Source organism: Epinephelus moara, chromosome 5 (genome assembly GCF_006386435.1).
Source record: "Epinephelus moara isolate mb chromosome 5, YSFRI_EMoa_1.0, whole genome shotgun sequence".
Lineage (NCBI taxonomy): Eukaryota > Metazoa > Chordata > Actinopteri > Perciformes > Serranidae > Epinephelus > Epinephelus moara.
The window spans coordinates 28,464,464-28,488,616 of record NC_065510.1 but is presented as its reverse complement, the minus strand read 5'-3'; the positions used below and the strand labels follow the sequence as shown (position 1 = coordinate 28,488,616).

The window sequence follows — 24,153 nt, the reverse complement described above, 5'->3', positions numbered from 1 at the left end:
GGGCCAAGACTTCCTCTTATGTGTGCCGGACATTGTTAACGAATCATAGAGATATCTACATATGAAGGCATGTTAACAAAAAAAGTTAATAAAAATCTTCATCACAGGATAGCCGATGCATACTGAGACTGCATTTCCGCCAGTGTGTTCCACCTCTTTTGCACATAACTGTAGCCTGCTCAAACATGATTGGTCGATAGCACTCAAACTACAAATGGAAACCTAAGCACTTGGGATACCAAAATCTTGTCCCATTGCCTACATTCATATGTGGATATCAGATATCTGAGATTAAATAATACCTGCAAAATGACTAAAATTCCCATCAGCCTCAAGTGTACTTTGTTTAGTGCTAATTGACAAATGTTAGCATGCTAACACTCAGAGACATTACATCATCCTAACATCATGTTAGCATGGTGATCTTTCACATCCCTGCTGCTCGAATCTAATATACTTCCAAGTATGTATGACACTTGCTATTGATCCATACTGTTGTTTTGTCTGGTTAACCTGTTAATCATCACAGTAATAAGTACAGTACATCATCTATTTGGATTCTGAAATAGCTTCAGCTGCTCAGGAGCTTCAGCAGCACCTCAGATCCTGTGTACTGCTGACATTTTTCAGGTCCTATGCTAGACACGAGCACAGATTCTTGCTTTGATGTATGGAAATCTAATTTCTACATAAAGTCTTTAGGTGAAGGGAGTTTCATGCGGCAGCTATTGAGTCGGTGGTCTCCAGTGATGCTGCTTCCTTCCATGTGCTACCACATAGAAGACTTGTTCTTTCTTTTTGTTGTTTTTAATTTTTTAATTAAAGGCAGATTATGTTTTCCACTTCTTAAAGAAGCCTAGTGAAAATCACACACAACAAAGTGGAAACGGCTTGGCCAACGCTAATGCTACTACGCCGACTGGAATGTATGTAATCCCATGTTGGAATACGTGTGTGAGTGTGTGTGTGTGCGGACCGAGCGCAGTGGGCAAAAGACCTGGCATGTGAACTTTCGCGGATTAGTACTCCACTTTCTAGGGGCTGCAGAGGCCAGGTCAATCCAAAAAAAAAATAAAAAAATGGCAGCGTGTGTCAAGAATACACATGTAACGCATTCATGTACACGCAGACACACAAACGTGCACAGCAGGGTGCAAAAACACGTTTAGAGGCGCACTGGCGGTCACTGCTGAAGAGAAGAAGAGGCTGTATTTGTTCAAGCGCATTTCCGGATGCATGTGGGTGTGTTTGTGTTCGTGGCAGTAATGTGTGGAGTGTGTGTGGCTTGGAGTACATGTGAACACATGTGTATGTGCGTGTCTTTGTATGTGCGCTCAGTGGTGTGTCCGGCAGGGGGCTGTAACTGTAGGTCTTGTTTATGTAGTCGGAGGGTTAAAGGTTAGGGGCGAGCGGGGCGGAGCCTGGGTTCGCTCTGGGGCCTCCAGTCTCCAACACCATTCAGCCACTTGACTAATGGCTCAGGGGATGAGGGTGTTAAGTCTCAATCTGAATGTGTTTTCTTCTCTCCCTCTTTCTCTTTCACGCATACACACATGAATATACAGTACATGTTGCATTCAGGTACAGACAGACTTTCAAGCTATGATATGTGAGGATGGGTGTATGTATAGATGGAAAATGCCACTGTACCTGGAGATCCTGCTAATGATTCAGCCCTACTGACCACAAATGTACGAGACAGAGAGAGAGGCACTGGGGGAGACAGGGAGGGTACAAGAGAGTGACAAAAAAAGAAGGGAGAGTCTGTCACAGTTGGGAAACAATCAGTGCACATATAAACATAGTAAATTCAGATTCAATCTCTTAGTGAAGCGTCAGCTACACGTGTATAACCACCCATGTTTCCAGACACAACAGGAGAGCACTGCCAATCAGCTAAAGATAAGTCAAAGAAAATGCACATTGTGTCTTATCATGACGTATCTGCTCTGTGACTGCTGAGTGCTGCACACACGACATGGAGGTCATTCTACTACTTCACCAGTAGGTGTCTCTCAGCTCTCACCACCCATGTGAGTCACAAGAGTTGAAGGCTGAGAATAGTTCCTGTACTTTATGAATGAACTGAGAGGATCACTATGTGACGCTTTCTCATGATGTCACTGCAGGACAGGCTCATCAGTCTTGTTGTTTATAAACATTGTTTTCAGCTATTACTTAAAGACGGTCTGAGACTGATGAAGGATAATGTGAAGGCGGACAGTGGACAAAATTTTTTGTAGTTAGAATAAATAAATGACTGTTGATGGGGGTTTTTTTTAGTAAAAATGCATGTGTTTTGGGAGTACTGAGCATACAACTGGATAAATAAGACTTGGAATATACTGCACGAGTTGTGTGAGAGTTTGTAAACGGATGATTTGTTATAGTTTTACTGTTCGTCCTCAATCAATCAATAACTCAGTATGTTCCCTGTTTTCCATTGAGGCATGCAAGAAAACAGTTTTCTTCACAAATTCAAGGTAACACAGCATGACTAATTCATATATTATAAACATGTTTCTCTACAAAACCTTTTTTAAATTTACTACAAGGAGCCAATGCTCTCAAATCTTAAACAATGTTGTCACAAGCACAAACAGAAGCAGCTGTACAATAACTTTGCTTCAACAAAAACAGCATAAAATTGGCAAAATTATTATTTAATCAAAAAGAATAAATAAAAAAAATGGTATTTGGTGTCCAGCTCTAGTTGTGACCAATTTTTTCTGGACATAAACTACTTTCAGTTTCAATATGAATGACCTCTTTATACACTGTGCAAAAATTCAAAAGTAAACACATTTGTCACAGGTTTAAGTCAAAGATCTAAGATTTTTTTTCATTCACTCCATAGATATATTTGTCTCCAATCTTGATCATGATTTTTTCAAAATTCATGTTTGTGAGCGGCGGTATAGGGATGCAGTGGTTAGCATTGTCGCCTCACAGCAAGAGGGTTCCTGGTTCTAACCTCAGGGTGGGGAGCCCTTCTGTGCAGAGTTTGCATGTTGTTCTCATGTCACTTTTCTCCAGGTACTCCGGCTTCCTCCCACAGTCCAAAGACATGCAGGTTAATTGGTGACTCTAAATTGATTGTAGGTGTGAATGTGAGTGTGAATGGTTGTCTTATCTTTGATCATCCATCCACCTGACAGGTCTTTCGTATCAAGATGCTGATTAAGCTGCATCATTGCAACACAGGTGTGTCTTGGGTTGGTGACAACAAAAGGTCACTCTAAAATGTGCAGTTTGATGACACAACATGATGCCACTCCTAAGTTTTAAGGGAGCATGTCATTGGCATGCTGACTGCAGGAATGTTTGCCAGAGCTGTTGTCAATAAACTTAAAAAAAATCAAATTCAACAATAGCTTCGTCCCCAAGGCCATCACAGAACTAAACAAAACTCAAAAACGGCAGTCACGTGTAAATGTGTCTGTGTTATACTGTATGTTATGTGTTGAGAATCCACGTGTGTGTGGCAAATGTATGTTGTATCTGTGGGGTATGTGTATATGTCAGGTTGGCACTCAAGATGTATGGAAGCGTGAAGAAAAGTTTCCTAATAGGACAAATAAACTAATCTATCTATCTTAATGTTCATTTCACCACCATAAGATGTCTCCAATGACGTTTCCATTAATTTGGCAGTACAGTCTCACAACACAAGTTGTTTACAGCGACAAAGTGCAATCGGATCGAGACCCTGGTGAGGAAGACGAGCATACAGATAAACTTCCCTGAGACAGTTTCTGACAGTTTGCACAGAAGTTCTTCAGTTGTGCAAACCAGTTGTTACATCAGTTGTTCGGGTGGCTGATCTTGCAGGTAAAGACGCTGGAGGTCCTGAGCTGGTGTGGCTACATGTGGTCTGCTGTTGTGAGGCTGGTTGGATGTACTGCCAAATTGCTGAAATGACTTTAGAGACGGCTTAGGGTAATGAAATGAAAATTCAGCTCATGGGACACAGCGCTGGTGGTAATTCCTGCAGTCAGCATGCCAATGACACACTCCTTTAAAATTTGCAACATCTGTGGCCTCGTGTTGTGTGATCAAACTGCTCATTTTAGAGCGACCTTTTACTGTGACCATTCCAAGACACACCTGTGTAGAAATGCTGCTGTTTAATCAGCATCTTGATATGTCACACCTGTCAGGTAATCCGATCACTAGCAAGGATTTTAACAAATTTGAGACCAAAAGTTGATGTTTAACTTAAACCTGTGAAAAATGGGAGTGAAAACAACAGTGTTGCCTTTACATTTTTTGTTCAGAGCTGCAGTGCATTCTTATAGTTTACTTAAAAAAAGGAATAACATTTTAAACCAAGATTTTCCAAACATTACACTGATCAAAAATCTTTGATGAAACACCCTCAGAAACTTGATTTTATTTTGGACAATGGCCAGGTGTGTTGGTCGGAGATCTTACCTGGCGAGGCTGTCAGAGCCATCATCCCATAAAAGGAGAACGGTCCTGCTTCAAACTTCATCCCCTCTTTCCCTGCCTCCACCTCCACCTTCCCCTGTGACAGAAAAATCCAGAGATGACAAAGAACAAAGAGTTCAACAAACCATGTTCTTTCACTTTATCATCTTTCATTATTATTATTATTATCACACTTATTTAATTTCTAATTAATCCTCAATTGCACATTTTCCAGTTTGGAGCATTAGTGCTTCGTCGTGTTAATTATCCTCTCTATCTAGGATTTCCGCTACAGCTTTGCACTAACACTTTCACCCTGTCCAAAATCTGCCTCTGTTCCTGCTCAGATATATTTATTCATCCTACCCGTGAGTTCAGAACAAATCCACCCCTCCTCCCCCCGCCCCTCTTTCCTTTCCTTTTTACTACTTGTAGAAAATCCATACTCTGTTTAATCACTCCCAATCTGCTCCAAAACCTCAAGGGCAGTGACCCCACACTTGTCCAACCTGGATCTCACTAGAGTCAGGGCAGTAACACATATACAAAGTATATAGATATAAGACTTTTAACTCTACTTTAGCGCCAGTGATTTGGGAATCCTCTTGATCTTGAGCCTTGTAAAGACTTGATACTCTCCCTACAACCAAAGAGGAAGACTCCATGTTGGCACCGGCAACATATTCAGAGACAGAGCAGACATTAAGACCAGTTTTCAGACTGTAAGGCTACATGAAGGTCAGCGGCACTTGTTTTGATCTGCTTTTGAATAAATAATTGTAACTCTATAGCAGGATTTCTTTCAGGTGTCTGCAAAGAGAGAGTGGCAGGGAGGAAAGAGAGGGACGGGTATACAGTAACACAACTGATGCATGACTGTCCTTACATTGTGATGTACAGTGCAGCAGCATAAAAACATAATACATATATTTCACTTTCTATTTGTGGTGTTTTCAAGTTAAAACTGACACTACTGTCATCATTTTCTTCATCGTAACCACAATTTTAAGTATAATTTAAAGTGTTATAGTGAGTTTAATATTTTAGGTTAAACATTTGTATTACTACTGAGCTGTTAATCGATGCTATTGTTGCTTGCTTTAATCCAAACTGCTCTGCAGTACAATCATACCATGCATAGCTTTTTAGGCTGCGTGGCCCCTGTGGGAACAAACCTGCAGTACAGCTCTGTTAGATGGATGGCTATACTGTGAAAAACTGTGGGAACAAGGAAAACAATAGCTACTAACAGCAGCACGCCCCTGTCTTAAACGTGTTCAGTGTAATGTGTTGTGTGTTGTTAGGGTAAAAATACTGTTATTAGTTCCTTAATGAATGAAACATTGTTCTCTGGTAAGTGAGCTGAATAAATTTTGAGTCCAGAGGTGGGTTCGATATTCTGCAATGTGCCCTTCACTTCACACCTCATCGTGTCCACACACCTGCAGTACAAGGATGAAATAATCCACGGGCTTGTTCCTGTGGAAGAGGTAGTGCTCGGCCGCCCGCTTGTTCTTCTCATCGTATTTCAGCTCCTGGATGACGTTGGGGTGCTTCAACAAGCGCAGAAGAATCTTTTCTGACATTTGCACCGGTGCGAACGGCTCGACCTCTGAGGAACCAGAGAGAGACAGAAACAATGACTGTGTGTAATATAAAACATGAATTACAGCCAAACACACACATAGGGCCGATATCAATATCTAAGAACAAAAAAAAAAGTCAGTGATATTTTGGCTAATAGTATTTTACTTACATTTTACATACAACAACTAATTGAATTTTTCTATGATTATGAATTCAATATTTTAAAGTGCCGGAGTGCTGGTTGGACAATACAAGCAATTCGATGATGTCACCTTCTGCAGTAATTGTGATGGACATTTTATCAACTAAACATCCAATCGACAAAACCGGCTTAATGCAAGAATCACTTGTACCAACAGATTCTTTCCTAAGTGGCGGGAGAATCTGTGACATTCACCAATTCTCGTACTTAATAAGATGTGAACACAATACACAAATTGTCCAGACAAGTTGTTTGAGACAAAAACAAACTCGTTTGACCTAAGAATTATAATGCTTTCGTTTGAATGACTGTGGAGTGCAAACATGCTACAGACACTTTAAAATCACAACAAAACAAAACAGAATAAACCTGTGAAAGATCAAAATTCTGTTCAGTATATGATCACCATCCCAGCTTGCGAATTTACCAGGGGTGTTTGACTTTACTGGCATATTTTGGCCTGGCAACTTATGGGCTACAATTCAGTCATGTTGCTATGTCACTTAGACCAGGTCCCATCTAAGTCATGGACCACTTTGCTTTAGAAAGATGTTTTAAAGCATCTAACTTGATATCAAACTATTTACTTTTAATTCTGTGACTGATCTTATGTGGTAGCAGTAGTCTACTCTTGATTTTCAGTTTCCAGTCATCTGATACACCTATAGACACTGCTAAATTTGTAAAATTTTTGTCTGCTGATTTCTAACAGCAGCACTCGATGCTCTGCAGTATGAATTTCTTCTTTTTACCTGTGTCACACACAAACAGGGCTGAAAAAGTGGCCTTATTTAGGGATCATGGATGATGATGAAATCTCATGTATGCACTCTTCCTCATGAAATGCTAGCATACGTCAAAACAAGCAATTTATGACAAGTTCATGCAGCAAAGAGAGTTTGGTGAATCTGACTTAAAACCCTCATTTGAGCAAACCTCACAAAAAAAAAAATCAAGAGAATTTTAGGATAAGAATCCAAAAAAAGTTGTTGCATAAGGCTCAATAAGTTTCTCCATACTGTAACTCTGTCTCTGTGTATATGACACCTACTGAATGTCTGTCCATCCTGCATGAGAGCTCCCTACTCTGTTGTTCTTCCTGACATTTGTCTCCTTAAAGGGTTTTTATTTGTGCAGTTTTTGCTTATCCAAATCCCAAGGATGCATGTTATTGATTGTGAAGTCATTTGGGCTGTATAGATAACATCACCTTACTATGTCTTAAAAAATGTAAACATATTGCCCTAGTTTAAGCTGCTACTACATCTGTCTGTGTGAGCTAACACACAACCTGACTAAAGAGTCATTTATAACTTTTAAACACTGTCTCCAGTTTGGCTGGTCTACGTCCTCCACCTAATGGGCCAATCAGCTCCTTCAACTGAGCAGCGGTGATATGTGTCAGCTGGCTGCTGGCTCCACCACCAGGAACTAAACTCCCTAATAGTCTTTAGAGGAACTTAATCAACGCTTAGCTGCTAGGTCAAAGTTCTGAAGCAAATCCAACTGCAATGAGGTGTAGTCAACTACTGCTGCCGCTGCTGCTACTGCTGCTGCTGCTGTAGTAGTGCTCAGACGTTCTGCAGCCTGTTCAGAAATCCATTTCCCAAGGGAAAGTGGGTGAAATATTTCACATTTTACACTAAGTATGTCGACTTGTGTGAGAACCCCGATCATAGGCCAAAAATGCTGGACGTGATGTCACTGAGGAACGCGTGTAAGCAAACAGGGTGGTGTTTTTAAAGCTGTGAGCTAAGATCCCAACATGTAACCTTCAGTGCACGACAAGCAAGCAAATAGACAGATGAGGGGTTTTTTTGTTTTTTATCTGGGCGCAGTCTGCACAGACATCCCGTGCCGCGCTCCCGAGAGGCCTTCCACCTCTTCACACACATATGCAGGCAAACCAACGCGCTTGTTGTGAGTCCTCACACAACTCATTCGCTCACACACACAAACAACAGATACTCATTCTACACACATACTCACTCCTCCCTGCACCCACTTGCCCAAAACTCAAAGCCCATACGGGCACATGCACACACAAACAGCTCATACACACACACACACACACACACACTTTACCCACAGTGAGGGGCTGAGGGCACACTGGGGGAAGTCAAGCAGCAACGCAGCCCACTTGCCTGTTGCTAGGAAACGCAGGGTAGCCAGCAGAAGCTGAGGTGATATTTTAACCTTCATTTCATTGTCGGTAGGCTTGAAGGCTGAGAAATCCTGCTTCCTTTCCCGATGGGTGATTTTCTTCTTCGTCTTGTTGTCAGCTGAGGAGGGAACATGAGAGTCAAGTGTAAGACACAAACTAAAACTTTTAGTGCAACAGCAAAAAGGTCGGTCCACGCCACTCCGCAGACAGTGAGCGCGTCCTCCCGGGTCACAGGGTGACTACACTGGAGTTACCCAAAGCTTATTGCTTTTTCTGGAAATGTAGCTGTGGCGTTCTTCTTGGAACTAAAAGAGAGCTATAGGGGGCTACATTGTTAGCTTACCACATTCTTAGCATTACTTAAAGCCATATGTATTAGGGCAACAAATAGACTGGCACGTACTCCATGTCTGCAGGCCTCTACCAGCAGAGGTGTAACAGTACAGTCGGCTCATGCTATATTAAGAAGTTAAAAATTATGTAAAACAAATTGTGACTGTACAAAGGTATTAATTCCTCCGTTACAAAAAGCAAACAAGAAAATCAGATCTAATCTAATCTTAAATGAAAAACATGTAGACATTTATTATCTACATAGAACTGAAAAAATCCTCATTTTAAGCATCTTTCAGCTTTTTGTTTCGGTCACTCTTACTGATCTCATCAGCGTTGTTCCCGGACGCAGCAGGCAGATGTTTACTACAACAAATCTAGAAAAACCAACTGTATGCTACCTGCTCCACCCTGAGCAGCAGACAAACAAAATTAGCTAAAGTAGCTAGTGAACATTTAGTTGCTAAAGAGCAGGTATTTACTCAGGAGTTGGTGGAGAGCAGACCAGAGATACACTACGATTGCACTACGATGTAAATGAAAGACAATTTAAAGTAGCCTGTTTTGTTTTCTTGTCCACTTGAGGCAACAAAACAAGCTGTAAAGGCAACACAGACATACACTGCAAGTTGTTAAAGCTAATGTGTTTGCCACCAGTTTCTTCTTTACATCTCAAGCAAGTATGGAGCAAAACTACCATTAATTTGCTAAATGCTCCACTATGTTTAACAGCTAATGTTGTCTGTCTGCTGTCTGGTAATGAGCACGTAGGGTGCAGTTGGTTTATCAGGGGTTTTAAACAGCTGCCCGCTGCATCTAGACACAGTGTCGATTAAAGCAGAATTCAAGGGCTGTAAAACCAAAACAGTGCCCTGAAAGAAGCTAAAACACTGAGTTGATAATTCTCTGAGGGTTCGACTCTACAGTACGATCGACACCTTTCACATTACATGTAGTCATTTGATACTTTGTAACATATAAACTAGACTGCTGCAGCTTTAATTCTGCACTTTAATTAGAGTTTAATGCATGCACACAAAAATTAGCACCATTGGCAATTAGCAACTGATCAAATTCAGCTATAACTGACGCAAAATTTAGTTTCAACTGTAGAAAACAAGTGTCGCACAAATTTGCACATATGCATTCTTTTATTTTGTTTTCTTTCCTTCTTCAAGATCAGTAAGCATCTTGAAGAAGGCCCCAAGGCCAAAATGTCATTGAAATAAAAGAAATGCATATGGAGCAGTGCGGGACACTTGTTTTCTAAAATCAAAACTAAATTTTACGTCAGTTTTAGCTTAATTTGATCAGTTGTTAAATGTCAATGGTGCTAATTTGTGCAACACTTGTTTTCCACAATTAAGTCTATTGCCCGTGATCAGCACCTCATCATAATTTTTGGTGTGCGTTACTTTTATTTAGTTTCACCATGACTTTTGTCACATTTTAATTCGGTGATATATAGCCCTATGATCATAAAACATTTGTCAGTTGCCTATAGCAGCGCTGGTGTTTATTTGAAAGCCCCTGCAAGTTTACAAAAACATATATTCAGATAGTTATACTGCATAGGGTAGACCAACATTAAGTTAGTTGAAATCAGTGATACTCAATTTACAGCCCAAGGGCCAAATCTGGCCTGTTCACTAGGACAATAAATTGATTCACACTGTGAGTTTTTTTTGTACTCTTAATGTAAATAGGTTGCCAGAGTGCATAGAAAAGCAGTAAAATAGAGCTTGTTTATCCCCCCCCCAAAAAAGAACGAGTGAAGGTTCCCCCGGTCCCCAGACAGAGGTCCAGGCTGAGCTAAGAAACACCCTCATGTAGGCTACACCTCACCTGTGCAGGGCTGCTGCGACTGGGTTTGCCTCTTGGCAAAGGACAGAAAATTCAAAAAGTTGAAAATGGGCAATTAATTTATCATATATACTGACAATTTTTTCTCTTTTTTAAATAACTGGCCCCTGGCCTTCTGTCATTTTGGAAACGTGGACCCTGGGCAAAGCAAGTTGAGTATCGCTGGTTTAAATGATCATTTAAAGCATTTGAGCATTTAAACAGAGCCCCACTGCTGGGCTACGATAAGTTTATAACAGGTCATGGATTTTAGACCGGTGCTGGTACTGTGATAGGCTGGAGATGCGTTTAGGTCTTACAGCCATGTGACAGTGACAGTGTAAGCTTCGAGATGGGAACCTACTGTACAAGTCAGTCTCGTCCAGGATCTCTGACTTGATGATTTCTTCAATAACGTCCTCCAGCGTGACGATACCCAGCACCTCGTAGAAAGGGTCTCCCTCACCCTCATTGTTCACCCTCTGAACTATGGCCAGGTGAGATTTTCCTAGCAAAACACACACACACACACACACACACACACACACAGAGGTCATAAAGTTAGGGTCATATAATGATAAAGGGAGTTTAATATAGGTCAGGCAGTGATGGTGGTACAAGGGGGAAAAAGGCAAGCACACACAGGGCAGAACTTTAACTTGTATCACAGATAAATACTTAATAAATAGTATTTTATACTGTGAACTAGGAACAACAAATCACTCATGTTAGATAGTGTTGTGAGTGTCACAAAACTGAGGCTGCAGATTGTATTTCAGCAGTGTGACAGTCCAGATCACTCACAGAGAAACTGCTCTCTGTGTCAGTTACAAAGGACCAGGGATGCAGGACAATGATAGGTCAAGTGATTACAGTGCCAGCAGAAACTCAAACATCCAGACAGACAGACTGACAGTCAGACAGTTATTAATTTCATCATGTGAGTCCCCTCAGCCCTCCCACCCTCCACATCTGCGTTCCCAGGACCCTCCTGTGAGCTGTACCATCTGAAAAAAAAAAAAGAGAAAAAACTGCAGTGTATGCAGAGAATACTGTCAAGCAAAACGCTAAACAAATTCTTTGCCTTTTCTCAGCTTGTGATCATTTAAAAGGAATTTTCCAGAGGCCCAGGCTAATATTAGCCCCTGCAAAATGAAGTTTCCATTCCGCCCCGGCGATATTCTCACCGAGCGAAGGAACAGACCGGGCGAAGCCTCCACTGTGTGATCAGATTGTCTCGAAATGGGCCGTTTGCATGCAGATACACCTTGGTGTAAATAATGGAGGACGTCAGTGTGCTTGTGTGTACGTGTGCATGCACGTGTGCCAGAGTGCATGAATATTTGGGTGAGCGAGCGTGTGTGAGTGTGTGTGTTATTTTCAGAGAACACAGGTACATCACTGAGTCAGTGCTCACATGCTGTTTCAGCTAATGCTGGCTGCTTTGCTGCAGGCGAGCGCAGACTGACCACCGAGAATGTTTTATTGCACTGCAGCTCCCTGCTTCCTCACAATGCCATGGCAGCACACTGATGTGCGGTGTGCAGAGCCTGAGAGTCTTAATGTGAGAATGTTGTGAGCATTAGATGTAGAATTGATGCTTTCAAGAAATATACTCCGGTTTCACCTAATAAGCTGGCAGGGTAAGATCCCCAAAGAGCCGTATTAATAATGTAAACACCAGAAATCCACCGTGACAAAGAGTCTGCAGATGGCGGGCAATATTCAAGTCTTGTCTGAGAAAAAGAGGAGTCCTTCCACTTCTATTAAGATGTCAATGACATCTTGAGCACGCTGCTCACTGAGGGGTTGGGTTTAACTAGAGCAAACACAAATGGAGCCTCAGTGGGTTAAAGCAATCAGGTCTCAGAAGTCCTTGAGCAAGCAATTACTCTAAACTGCCCAGAGAGGGAAAGGCAAATGGAGAGGCCAGCAAAGCACAGTACAGTGAAACAGATCAATGTTCACTTCCTTTTCTTTAATGGCATCCACTCCACTCACGTCAGGTTTAAAAACAAAGCTTCCAAATTTAGGTTTCTGGGAAAAGAATGTTGAACTTAATGTCACTTTAATCGGTGTGAACTGAACATGAAATTTCAGGACATATGCCAGTGAAATTAGATAATATAACTTAAAATGATTTGTTTTCAGTACAAATAATTATTGTACTATTATTTATTGTACAGTAAATAAGTAACAGCATAGTCTGCAGTATTTGCTTCTTGTCATTTAAAGGAATGCATTCTACACTACTACTGCAGCTGGTTAGCTTAGCTTAGCATAAAGACCAGAAACAGGGGAAAACCGTTAGCTCAGCTATGTCTAAAGGCACCTACCAGCACCTCTAAAGCAGTAGTTTCCAACTGGGTCGCGGTCCAAAAATGGGTCTTTCATTTGGACTACAAATGAGTCAAGTTAAAAGAAAAACAAAAACGCTTTTTTAAGTACAATGAATCTCCAGCACGGAGCTTTTATTTTGAAGTGCCATTTCCTGCTGAAGAATATGTGACTAACAGACAGCGACTTGAAAGAAACAACAAACTAGCTCGATGACATGGCCAAATGCAAGTGTGATGCTTAACATATTTAATTGTGTGGACCTTGAACTAATGACCAAGGAAAAATCTGGACCCTGTGGTCGAACCAGTTGGGAACCAATGCTCTGAAGTTCACTAATTAACATGTTAATGTACTGAGCTATTTCCCAGCTGGGGACAGTAACTTCCTGGAGTCTCCTCCGGCTGGGTGACAACCTCATGGTGATGACAAGATGCCAGGAATAAAATAAACCAACAAGATGTCATGTGTGCTTTAGAGGTCTGATAGGCCTGCTCTTAACCTTCGGACACACCAGGCTAGGTGTTTCCCCTGTTTTTATGCTAAGCTACGCTAACGAGCTGCTGGCTGTAGCTTATATTTATCATACAGACATGAGTGGTATCGATCAACCTATCTAACTCTCGGCAAAAAGGGGGACAAGCGTTTTTTGTTTTTTACCAGAGTGGTGAACTATTCTTTTAAGATATTAGGTCAGAGGCAAGAAAAAAATAAACCAACAAGATGTGATGTGTGCTTTAGAGGTCCTGATAGGCCTGTTCTTAACCTTTGGACACACCAGCAAGGTGTTTCCCCTGTTTTTATGCTAAGCTACGCTAACAAGCTGCTGGCTGTAGCTTCCTATTTATCACACAGACATGAGAGTGGTATCGATCAACCTATCTAACTCTCGGCAAGAATGCAGACAGGCCTTTTTTGTTTTTTACCAAAGTGTTGAACTATTCTTTTCAGAAATTAGGTCAGAAGCAAGGATTAAGTTTGACCAAGTACTCTTAAAACAAGGATGACATACTAGCTTTTTCCAGAGCGTTCAACCTCTTCTATTTCAACTTAAATTATTCTAACTAATATATATTTTCTGTTCATGTTTAATGATAATCACAACCAGAATTACTTGTGGTTATGATCTCCACTTCTACACCCACCTGCTATCATTTGACGTAAGGCTCAAACCAAGGTCACATGATGACACCAGTGCAAATCCTGTGAGATGTGGTTAAAAGCTCAGAAAAAAGCTGGTTTTGTAAACAGACCTTGGGTTGAGATTACCTGAAAGGTCAAGAAAGAACTTTCACGCTCAAGAATCCACAATATTTAAAAACAATATCGAACAGAATATTTTGTGATCAAGAAAAACAGTTATTAATATCTAAGCCAGACTTCCCAAATGAATTTAACACTATATACTCATTCAACCCATTACAGAAACGTCAGGAACTGTACAACGCAATGCAATCCAACATCACAGACAATAACCTAAACAATTAAAAATGAAATAATACATCTCTGACATAGTGTCAACAAATGTAATAATTGTAATAATTTATTTAAGTGTCTTTTGCAGGGGTGTGGTGTTTGATTGAATATATTGTAAAACTGGTGGAATGACAGGTTCGGCTTTATCAAAGGAACAGGAACAGCCAATGGGAATGTGTGTCAACATAACCTCACCTTTCTGACACTAAACGAGGCCCAACCTCTAACCTTTCTGTTAGCCAACTGATAAGAGGTGGAGGACATTGCTGAGATCACACACACAATCTGTTCTGCTCTTCAAGCGGCCATGTGCTCGCACTCATAAACACACAAACATAACAGCACTGCTCACTTGTTTGACAAGTTAAACTAATCCCATCAGGATGTTTGTCCACATCAGTAACACTTTCCATCACCTCCTTCTACAGACGAGTGTACTCAGTGTTAGCTATTAGAGATGACCCGTTTTAAGGGCTTTAACAGAGGCCACACAGGTCACTAGTTTAAAAAAAAAGAAGAGAATGACAGAGGGAAAAGAATGAATGGGAAGCAATTCAGAAGAGAAGCATGTTTTTACATAGTTTGAGTGTTTATTCTAGAGTCTGTCTCATGGGCTATACTGTAAGGAGAAAGAAATGTCCAAGTTCCATGGAAGAGACAACAAAGAGAAAGTCATATACTCATCGTTCCCATTGCACAGCTCTGTATATTTTCTATGGAAATCACTCAGCTACATATTTAAGTAGTGACATGTATCGAAAAAGTATTTTGCCACGCTGGTGCCGTGGTTCCAGGGATGGCAATGTCAGGCCGTGGTCGACTGAATGACCACTTTGTTCCAGAGTAAAACATCTCAACACATGTAGCTCTTGAGAAAGTTGAGTCAGGAAGACAATACTTTTCACACTCAGGCTGTAAGTTTCTTTCACTCCTTGCACACATGCTCACTCACTCTCTCTAGGTGACATTGTCTGGGAACTTCAATTGAGTCATCAGCTGATTCACAATCAACCAGTAGCACAGCGACACACCTTCTCTGTCAGTCTATCGTCTTACTGCTCCTCATTTTAAATATGGTTCATTCTCTGCCGTAGTTCATTCTTGCTGCCGATGTTCGCACCCTCCACCTCCCCATCACCACCCAGTCTTTACGAATTCATCGGCCTCACTCAGCAGTCAGCAGCCTCAGAGTCATCAGCCACCACCACCACCAGTGTCTGAACTCCATGGGGGGATTTACCCTGCTGCCGCTCAGATGTCCCTCAATCACAAAATATCTCCCTCTGGTGTGCAAGCGCCAAAGACTTCTGTTAAATCTTAATCTGCACACTCGTATTTTGTATTAAATATTATCTTTACTTCATTCTTCTGTCTCTCCTGATTGAACAATTGGATGGGTAGGAACTAAAGTTTGTATAGACAATTCATGATGCCCAGATGATGAAGCCTACTAACTATGGTGAATCCCTTGACGTTTCTTCTAGCACGACCAGCAGGTCAGACGTATCACTTATCCTGTGAAATATATTCACATCTCTTGAACTGATCTGCAGAAAGTTGGTGCAGACATTCATGACTACCAGATGATGAATCCTAATTACCACAGAAAGGCTTATTCATGGTTCCCGTGGTTTGAATAATAACTTTGGTGATCCCCTGACTTTTCCTCGAGTGTCCAGCAGGTCAAGGCTTTTCTTATCCTGAGATAAATCTGATCATCTACTTGGAAGATTGGCACAAACTTATGTACAGACATTCATGGTTCCCAGACCTTTCCTCTAGTGCCACCATTGGTTTGACACTTTTTCAATTACTGTTGGATGGATTTCCATGAAATTTCTTTAAAAAAACAAACAAAAATAAATTATGTCCCCCTCAGCATGAACTGCAATCACTTTGTGATCCCCTGATTTTTCATTTCCTGTAGTCAGTAACAGGGTTAATGAACAAATGTTAGCATGCTAACTACCAAAGTTAGATATGGCTGTTAGAATGTTAACACTGTCATTGTGAGCATGCTAGCAAACAGATGTTGGCATTTAGCTAAAACCACCACAGGGCTACAGTGCAGTCTCACAGACCCGTCAGCATGGCTGTCATCTTTAGTCTTCCCATCAACAAGACTAAACCTCTATGAGTCAGTAGGATTCATCCTCTGGTGAACATTAAAGGCTAAACAAAATTTCAAGGCAATCCATTTGCCAGTTGTTGAGATATTTCAGTTCGGACCAACATCCCTAGAGCCATGGTGCAAGCTGCCAGATACATGTACTGTACAACTTCCACTGTATTTTTCTTTTTTCCCTTCACAGTGTTTTTTCATTTATTTTAGGATGCATGTCGGTGGTAAAGTATCATCTAACATATGCCAGTTGTAACTGAGCAATATAAGTCAAAAAGGTAATGAAGCACATCAGACTACAGAATATATTATGAATATTAGTCTACCTAGTGAGAGGAACAGACATCTTAGTTGAGAATCACACAGCAGAATTGGACTCTTTGTCCAATTCACGCACTTTTCAAGGTGGATGGATAGACAGATTTGGATACTTTGTTACTCTAATTACATTACATTTATTTGCAGATGTCTGTAACAATTTACAAAAAGCCCACTGAAAATTTTAATCAGCTTGTTCAGCTGATCATTACGTGCACTGCATGCTTCTAAAATGATGGTAGATTTAGGAGTAAGCTCCTCTTCTGGTGTTGTTGTCGAAAGTCTATGTAAAGTCTATTTCTGTCTCTGTCAATGTTACACACACACACACACACACACACGCACACACGCACACACACACACACAAACACGCACACTCGCCTTTCGCACAGTAGCTCCACTCCAAATCGTTTTGTCTCGCAGTCCCACAAGATGAGTGCATACTTTCCAGTTTCCCACAAAGACAAAATACCACACAAGCGACAGAAAAAAATGCAGCTTCTGTCTTCCATAAATATATTACGAGACAATGACAGCCTGTTTATTCATAGCTCCTTAGCTGCTGTTATGGCAGTGGGTTTTGTGAGGGGGGACTGGAGGTAGAGTGGGGAGGCTGACCCCCTGGACCCTCTGGAGCCTGGAACTTGGCGGCAGTCCACGAGGAGAGCGTGTCCTTGCGAGGACCAGTCGTCTGGGGTCCTATAAGCCACCATTGACATCTGGGGCTGTCTAGCTGGGCTGAGGCTGAATGCATGCTGGGTAGTCCGGCACACAGGCACACTGCACACATCAGGGTCGGGGGTCAATTCACTTTCAATTTCATCCATTAAGGAAGCATGTTTTCTTGGGTCAAAAACTGAAATGCTTTAGTCATTAGTAGGTTCTCGTGTGTGATTTCTACAACATTTCTGAGAATAACCGATGTGTCATTAGACCTGTAAATGGCTGTTTTAGTTTACATCTGTAATTGGGTGAAGTAAAGACACACGTACACACACATACACAGAGGATTATTTTGTTTCCCCTAACAACACAGCAGCAGATGACTCAGGTACCAGGAAGTGCTTAATCTCACTGGAAAAAGAGTCAGGGACCACAACACATTTGTTCAGTTGTGTGGGTACTATAGATGACGATAAACAGCAAAAGAGCTACCCCACAGGGCCGTTGCCAGGATTTTAGACATTACTGAGGTCACCCCCTAATAGCTTTAGAAAACCTGCTTGTGGCGTTACAGGAAAAGTTCACCAAACTCAATAGGCTTCATTCTCTGGGAATCATGAATGTCTGTTTAACATTTGTTTTAATCCATTTAATGTTTGTTGAGATATTTTAGTCTGGAGACAGGCTGCTAGCGTGGCTAAAAATATTTGTGCCAGTCTTTTAAAGTCTCACCATGTGTAGCTTTATTTACAAAACGCAAACTAGACTTCAGGTCCCTTAATCCCCAGGAAAAGAATACACAGATCTGTGCCCCCAGTGATAACTACAGTCCTGCTACTCTGATATTAGGGGCATTCACTAAAGAGACAGGTTGTACTGATGGGCGAAAATAAACTTATCTTTTTGAACGACTCTTTTTAGTGTCCATGTATTACATCAGCCTATCGAACTTTCCAAATGGTCATGAATCCCCAAGGTTTTCCACTCGCCCACTTGCTGTTATCATAGGGGTAATGTTCATGGTGTCTGCTACAGTGAGTAAGCGAGAAGCAACTGACAAGGACTCAAGCCCAGACAATTTGCCTGCTACACTAATTGAACAGGAACCAATGAGCCGTTCTCTCGAAGTGGTACGTCTGTTGCTTGCCCAGGAGTATCAACAAATCAGAGCATTGAAATCACATTTCTTTTAAATCTGTTAGGCTTACATGGCCTACCTACATACATGCATGCATGGGCTCATTACTACTAAAATGTAATACATATAATAGTCACAGCTTAGCAAAAAATGTGATGTGTTACTGTACATCCCCAAACAATATTTTGTAGTAATACACACCCAGCTGTTGCCTGAAATACATAATGAAAAAACTTCTTTATATTCCACGAGTAGCATTAGAGCAATCAACTTATCACTTAAACTAGAATGGACAGCTAACAAAATTGCACTCCTTCTCCTGAATGTGTTGTATTTAATTGCTCAGAGCGTTTAAGCAACACATCAATGACAACAAAGAGCAAAGGAGATGGATCACGAGAGAAATATGATGGGGAACTAATTTTTCGGATTACACCAAATGAATACAGCACAAGACTGCTGAGGTAACTGAGTGTGCTTTGGGAACTAGAGTTGTCCTGCTTTGGTCTGAATCAGGGACTAATTTTGTTACAACGTTTCATAATTGCCAAGTGGTGGTTCGTGTTCTCACGGCAGCAGAGAAAGCTGCTTTCATTGGTCAGAATTTCCATGTGGGAAAAATCCAGGAAGTAAACAAAGAGTACACTTGCAAGATAAATGTGACACTTTCTAATGTCACAATGGAGGGACAACTACGCAGGTTGATTTTAGCGCTGGTCATCATGCACTATATTGCTTGTATTGTTCATTTTAGGCAAACCATACAGTTTGAAAACGAGGCGCGGCTCCAACTAGAAAACAATGTTCTGATGGATCGGATGTGCAATGCACACATTAAGGCAGTACAGGAGGAGGTGCACATTAATAATCCTCTGGAACACGTTCTCACCACAAACGAACCGCACCACAGTTCATTTGTAACCGGACCGAGACCACCTCTTCTAGAAGGTCTTGGTCTGGTTGTTTTGGTGCACACCTGAGTGTGATTGCTGTGTTTACACCTGCCCAAACGAATTGCACTTAGGGGGCAAATAAACTTGAGTTTGATCAAAGCGAACCAAGCAAGGCAGGTGTGAAAGCACCCTGAGACGTCGACTTCCTGTCCTTCAAAGAACGAGATTGGTGGTCAGTGACATTTCTGGAACAGCGTATTGAATTTACATAGCCTACATATAAGTGGGATGCTGAATCAATGCAATACAAGAAATGTTTTATCTTTAAATGATGTAAACTGAAACATGACGACAGGTAATGCCCTGAAGAGAAGTTCTGTGAGGCGGACAACACTAGCTGTCAAACATGCATGTGCTACAACGAAGTGTTGCAGAGAAACTGACACCATATTTTGCAAAAGCATAAAAACCAAAAGATTTGAAGGGTTCGATACATTTCGAGGTATCAACTCGAAGGAACTTAAACTGTGAGAACAATCTGTCTATCCATTAGGGGTGGGGGAAATTTCCGAATCTTAGATGCATCACGATTCGGACGTGGACGAATCTGAATCGATTCACAAACGTCCAAATTTCGATTATTTAAATCTGTTAATTAGAGTAATACAGAAGGTTCTAAATAATGCGGAACTAAGAAGCGTGGTACGTGTCATCTCCGGGACACTTTGGGATGCGCACCTGGAGCAGACACGCCGACACGCGCACAGAGGAAAACAAACATGGCTGACCGCCACCCACCTCGCCGTGAGATCCGAACAGCTCCTTCTAATTTAACAGCTCCTTCTACAACGTTGACGGCGGAAGCGAACTGGACAAGAGCCACGTTATATGTAAGCTGTGTCGTGCTAAAATAAAATACTTTGGCAACACAACAAACATGAGAAGCCATGTAACTCGATTCCACCTGACGGAGGAGTCAGGGAGACGGCAGGCTGTTGTTGCTGCGGCAACTAGTGGCGCTACCGACCAGAGAACAATCGAGGAAGCAATTAGAAAGCTGCCACCCTCATCGGAAAAGGCGAAGCGAATTACGAAGGCCATCGCGGCATTTATTGCCAAGGATTTGCGTCCTTATTCTGTCGTGGAAAATCAGGGATTTCGAGCACTGCTGCATACACTGGAGCCCAGATACACCATCCCATCCCGACGCTATTTCATCGACACTCTACAACCAAACCAAAACAGAAGTCATGGCCTCACTGTTGAAGGCAGGCAGGTAGGATCGCAGTTACATGTGATGCGTGGACGTCTGTCGCCACCGAATCATTTGTTACTCTAACTGCGCATTTTATCTTGTGATTTAAGATACCTGTTGTTACCTTTGGTTCCGTACAACGAAGTTGTAACTTTCAAGTTTGCAAGCATTTCCATTTATATGTTTAATAAAATATAATGGAAATGAATTAAACTGTGTCTTATTACAAATGCACTGTTTTTAAAAATTGCAAGTGTTGAATGCTTATTCAGTGAGACAAAAAGAAATGTGTGTTGTGAAAAAGTGCATCAATATACATAAATTAAAGATGCATCAATAATCGTTTTATAATCGAATCGTAGCCCCTGAATCATAATCGTTATCGAATCGTGAGGTGCCCAAAGATTCCCACCCCTACTATCCATCACTGACAGGTTGATCTAATAGATGGCACACAATTGTTGCAAAGACATAACAACCAGGGGATCAAAAGTAATTTAAAGTTTAAATCAACATAACTTTTAATGACCAGTGCGCCACAGTGTCTGTCACCACAGTAATAAATACTGTGAGAAATACTCAACTGAGGATACAAGAATTCAAGCAGCAATCATTTCAGTTGGCTCATTTTACCCTGTAGATTGACAAAGGCCCAAATTAAAAGCACTTCAACTATTGATAGCTGCACCGAGTCGAATCCTACATTCTTTCATCCACCCATCCATCTATCTATCTATCCATCCATCCATTCATCCGTAATCCAAGGCCAAGCCTGAGAACCTCCACTCAGGCCTACAGAGACCAAGCCGTGTGCTCTTTTCCACCATTCCCAGCTTATTTATGGAATGCAGCTTTGTCATATTTTTCCATAGCGCAATTTTCCCCTATAAATAGGCACGTAAGGCTCAGAGAGTTGGGGTGGGAGTATGAGGGGTCAGTATCTGTTGTGGACACTCATCATTGCCCCCCTCCCTGTCTTGCTCTCCCCCTATTTTTCCAAATATTTGAGCACTGACAAATATAGTGCAATGTTAGGGTGATGGGAACCCGTTGGACAGTCTTTCTTTTTAATCTACCTCCAGTGAAATTTTCCAGCCATTCTGACCCATTTTTCCATTAACATAGAGAAAAACTTTACCCTGATGCCAGCGACATGTCGGCTATTTAAGGCTCCTTCATTTACATAAACATTTGGTTTGAATACACACGCAACAAAATAACATCATGCCGTGACTTGGTCTGGAGAAATGAGAGGAATGTGTGTGTGTCTGTATGTTCGTGTATCTATCAGTATTTCTTCTTCTGCAAATATTATAGATAAAACAGATAAATTAAATAATATTAAATAAAGAAACAAGAAACCATATTTAGCCACTTAAAGGGGAAGTACAACTGCTCTACAGAGGCTCTGTAAAATTCTGAGGAAATTCTATGAGTGACGTCACCCAAAGAATTTGACCAAATGAGGGATTTTTTGGTTCCCTTTTAAACTTACACACCTGTCAATGTTCAGACCAAACATGGAGCAAAGTTTTCGTGTAGTGCCATTACAAACAAAGTCAATACAAAGACACAAACAGACACGAATAAACATCTGTGCAGTGTTTTAACTTGCCGTGTCGCAAAAGCTTATCAGTGTTGAGATTGAGTGTGTAGAGGACAAACATCTTTTTGGCATCTGTGGGCACCTTGAGCTCCTTGACTCAATAGCCCCTTTTCCCCAGCAGGAACTTTTATCAATTACCTGGAATTTTGAAAAACCTCCGCGCGTTTCCACCGAAATTACCCGGGCAAAAAACTTTCCCTCACCCCCAAAGTTACCCTACAAAAAGTTCCTAGTAGGGGGTAGGACTTTTCAGATTACCTGGAATTCTTGAGGGGCGGGGCTGTTTGCCGAGGAACACTGATCAGTGGAGCACAGACTTGCAGCGTTCTGCACTTTCTGGCAGCAGCCGCTGCAAACTTTATCTCATTTCTACAAGCTTCACTTTGTTTCTGTTTTGATTAAAGGTAGGGTCTGGAGGATTTTACAGTTGCTGTTTGTAAACACACATTCAAATTCGGCCTCTCCTATCAGGCTCAACTCTCCCGGGTGTACGGAGCCCGGAGGTACGGAAGAAGGCTTCACAGAAGAGGTTCAGGCAAGGCTCGCGCTGGTGCACGCTCGGACACGCTCAGGCACGGCACCTGCGGAAAATCTCTAGGGAAATCTCCGCCCAGAAGCGGTCCGAGCTCACAAAAACATCAAAATACAGTTAAAGGGCAGGAGCTCTGCAAACAGAGTCACCACCACACATGAGTAGAAGCCCATAGGTGATGATTAAGCAGGATTTAATTTGTATATGTCTATATTTTGTTTTGTTTGAAAATCCTCCAGATCCTACCTTTAAGGATGGGTACCAAAACCCTGTACTAAATTAGCCCCGGGGCTAAATGATCAAAGATTGTAGTATTGATAAGCGCTAACGGTATCTGTTCTTTTGTGCCGGCGCTGAGCTCCTCCACATACACACACATACACACACACGACGACGCGACACGGTAACCGGTGAACAGCTGAGTAGCTGCAGTGGAAACAAAGTGACGATAACTTGAAAATGACTCGAGTTGACGGCAGTCACACTCGTTACTGTAAGTAACATTAAACCTTAGCGGGTAAGAAGCCAATACTTTATCAATACATGTGTTCAGCAAGCATGAACATGTAAACATGCAGACAGTGATATTCAATATGCTCTGTCCACAGTCTCTCATCCACCGACACTAACGTTACGTCTTACACAAGGACAGCACGCTGGTTCAGCTGATAGTGAATTGTTACTAATAAGCTCAAATGACAGCTGTCTGTATGTAGACTAACTTAGTTTGACACTTACTTTTAAACTTAGCTGCTGGCTGAGACAAACAGCCCCAACTCTCTACCAGCACGTAGCCAGCCAATCTGGAGGAGCCAAACACAGGGCACATGCCGAATCATCTACGTCATCACGCTAATTTGAAAACATTATCCAGAACTTTGAGGTGCGGTGGAAATGCAAACCACACAGATTATCAGGAATTATTTTACCCAGGTAAATAAATTCCTGGTAATAAAAGTTCCTGGAAATGTTGGTGGAAAAGGGGCTAATGTCAGTACTGTACAGAGACAGAACGAAAAGTAAAGGGCTTGGAGAAAAGTGAGCGAAGCCATAGGTTGGTTGTACTTAGCGCTAACATTAGCCTCCTCCCCAGTTAGTAAGCACAACTTAAGCACAACAACACATATGATTATTGTCACACATGTATACTGCCAGATATTAATATATACTTTCAACATATTGTACCACAGTAGCCAGAATTATAACTATAATATTATTACTTTCATTAATGTTGCTGTAAGCTACTGTCATTAC

General features: G+C 41.5%; 1 protein-coding gene across 1 annotated transcript in view; it reads right to left on the bottom strand.

Moving 5' to 3' along the window:
• Window positions 1-24,153, bottom strand: part of cnnm2b (cyclin and CBS domain divalent metal cation transport mediator 2b) — a 59,364-nt gene that overhangs the window by 7,195 nt on the left and 28,016 nt on the right. Inside the window, exons 2-6 of the mRNA XM_050045418.1 lie at window positions 10,924-11,067; window positions 8,365-8,502; window positions 5,874-6,043; window positions 4,435-4,528; window positions 1,651-1,713 (exon numbers count right to left, since the gene is read on the bottom strand). Of these exons, the coding sequence (XP_049901375.1) occupies window positions 1,651-1,713; window positions 4,435-4,528; window positions 5,874-6,043; window positions 8,365-8,502; window positions 10,924-11,067 (609 nt within the window). The remainder of the gene's footprint in view (window positions 1-1,650; window positions 1,714-4,434; window positions 4,529-5,873; window positions 6,044-8,364; window positions 8,503-10,923; window positions 11,068-24,153) is intronic.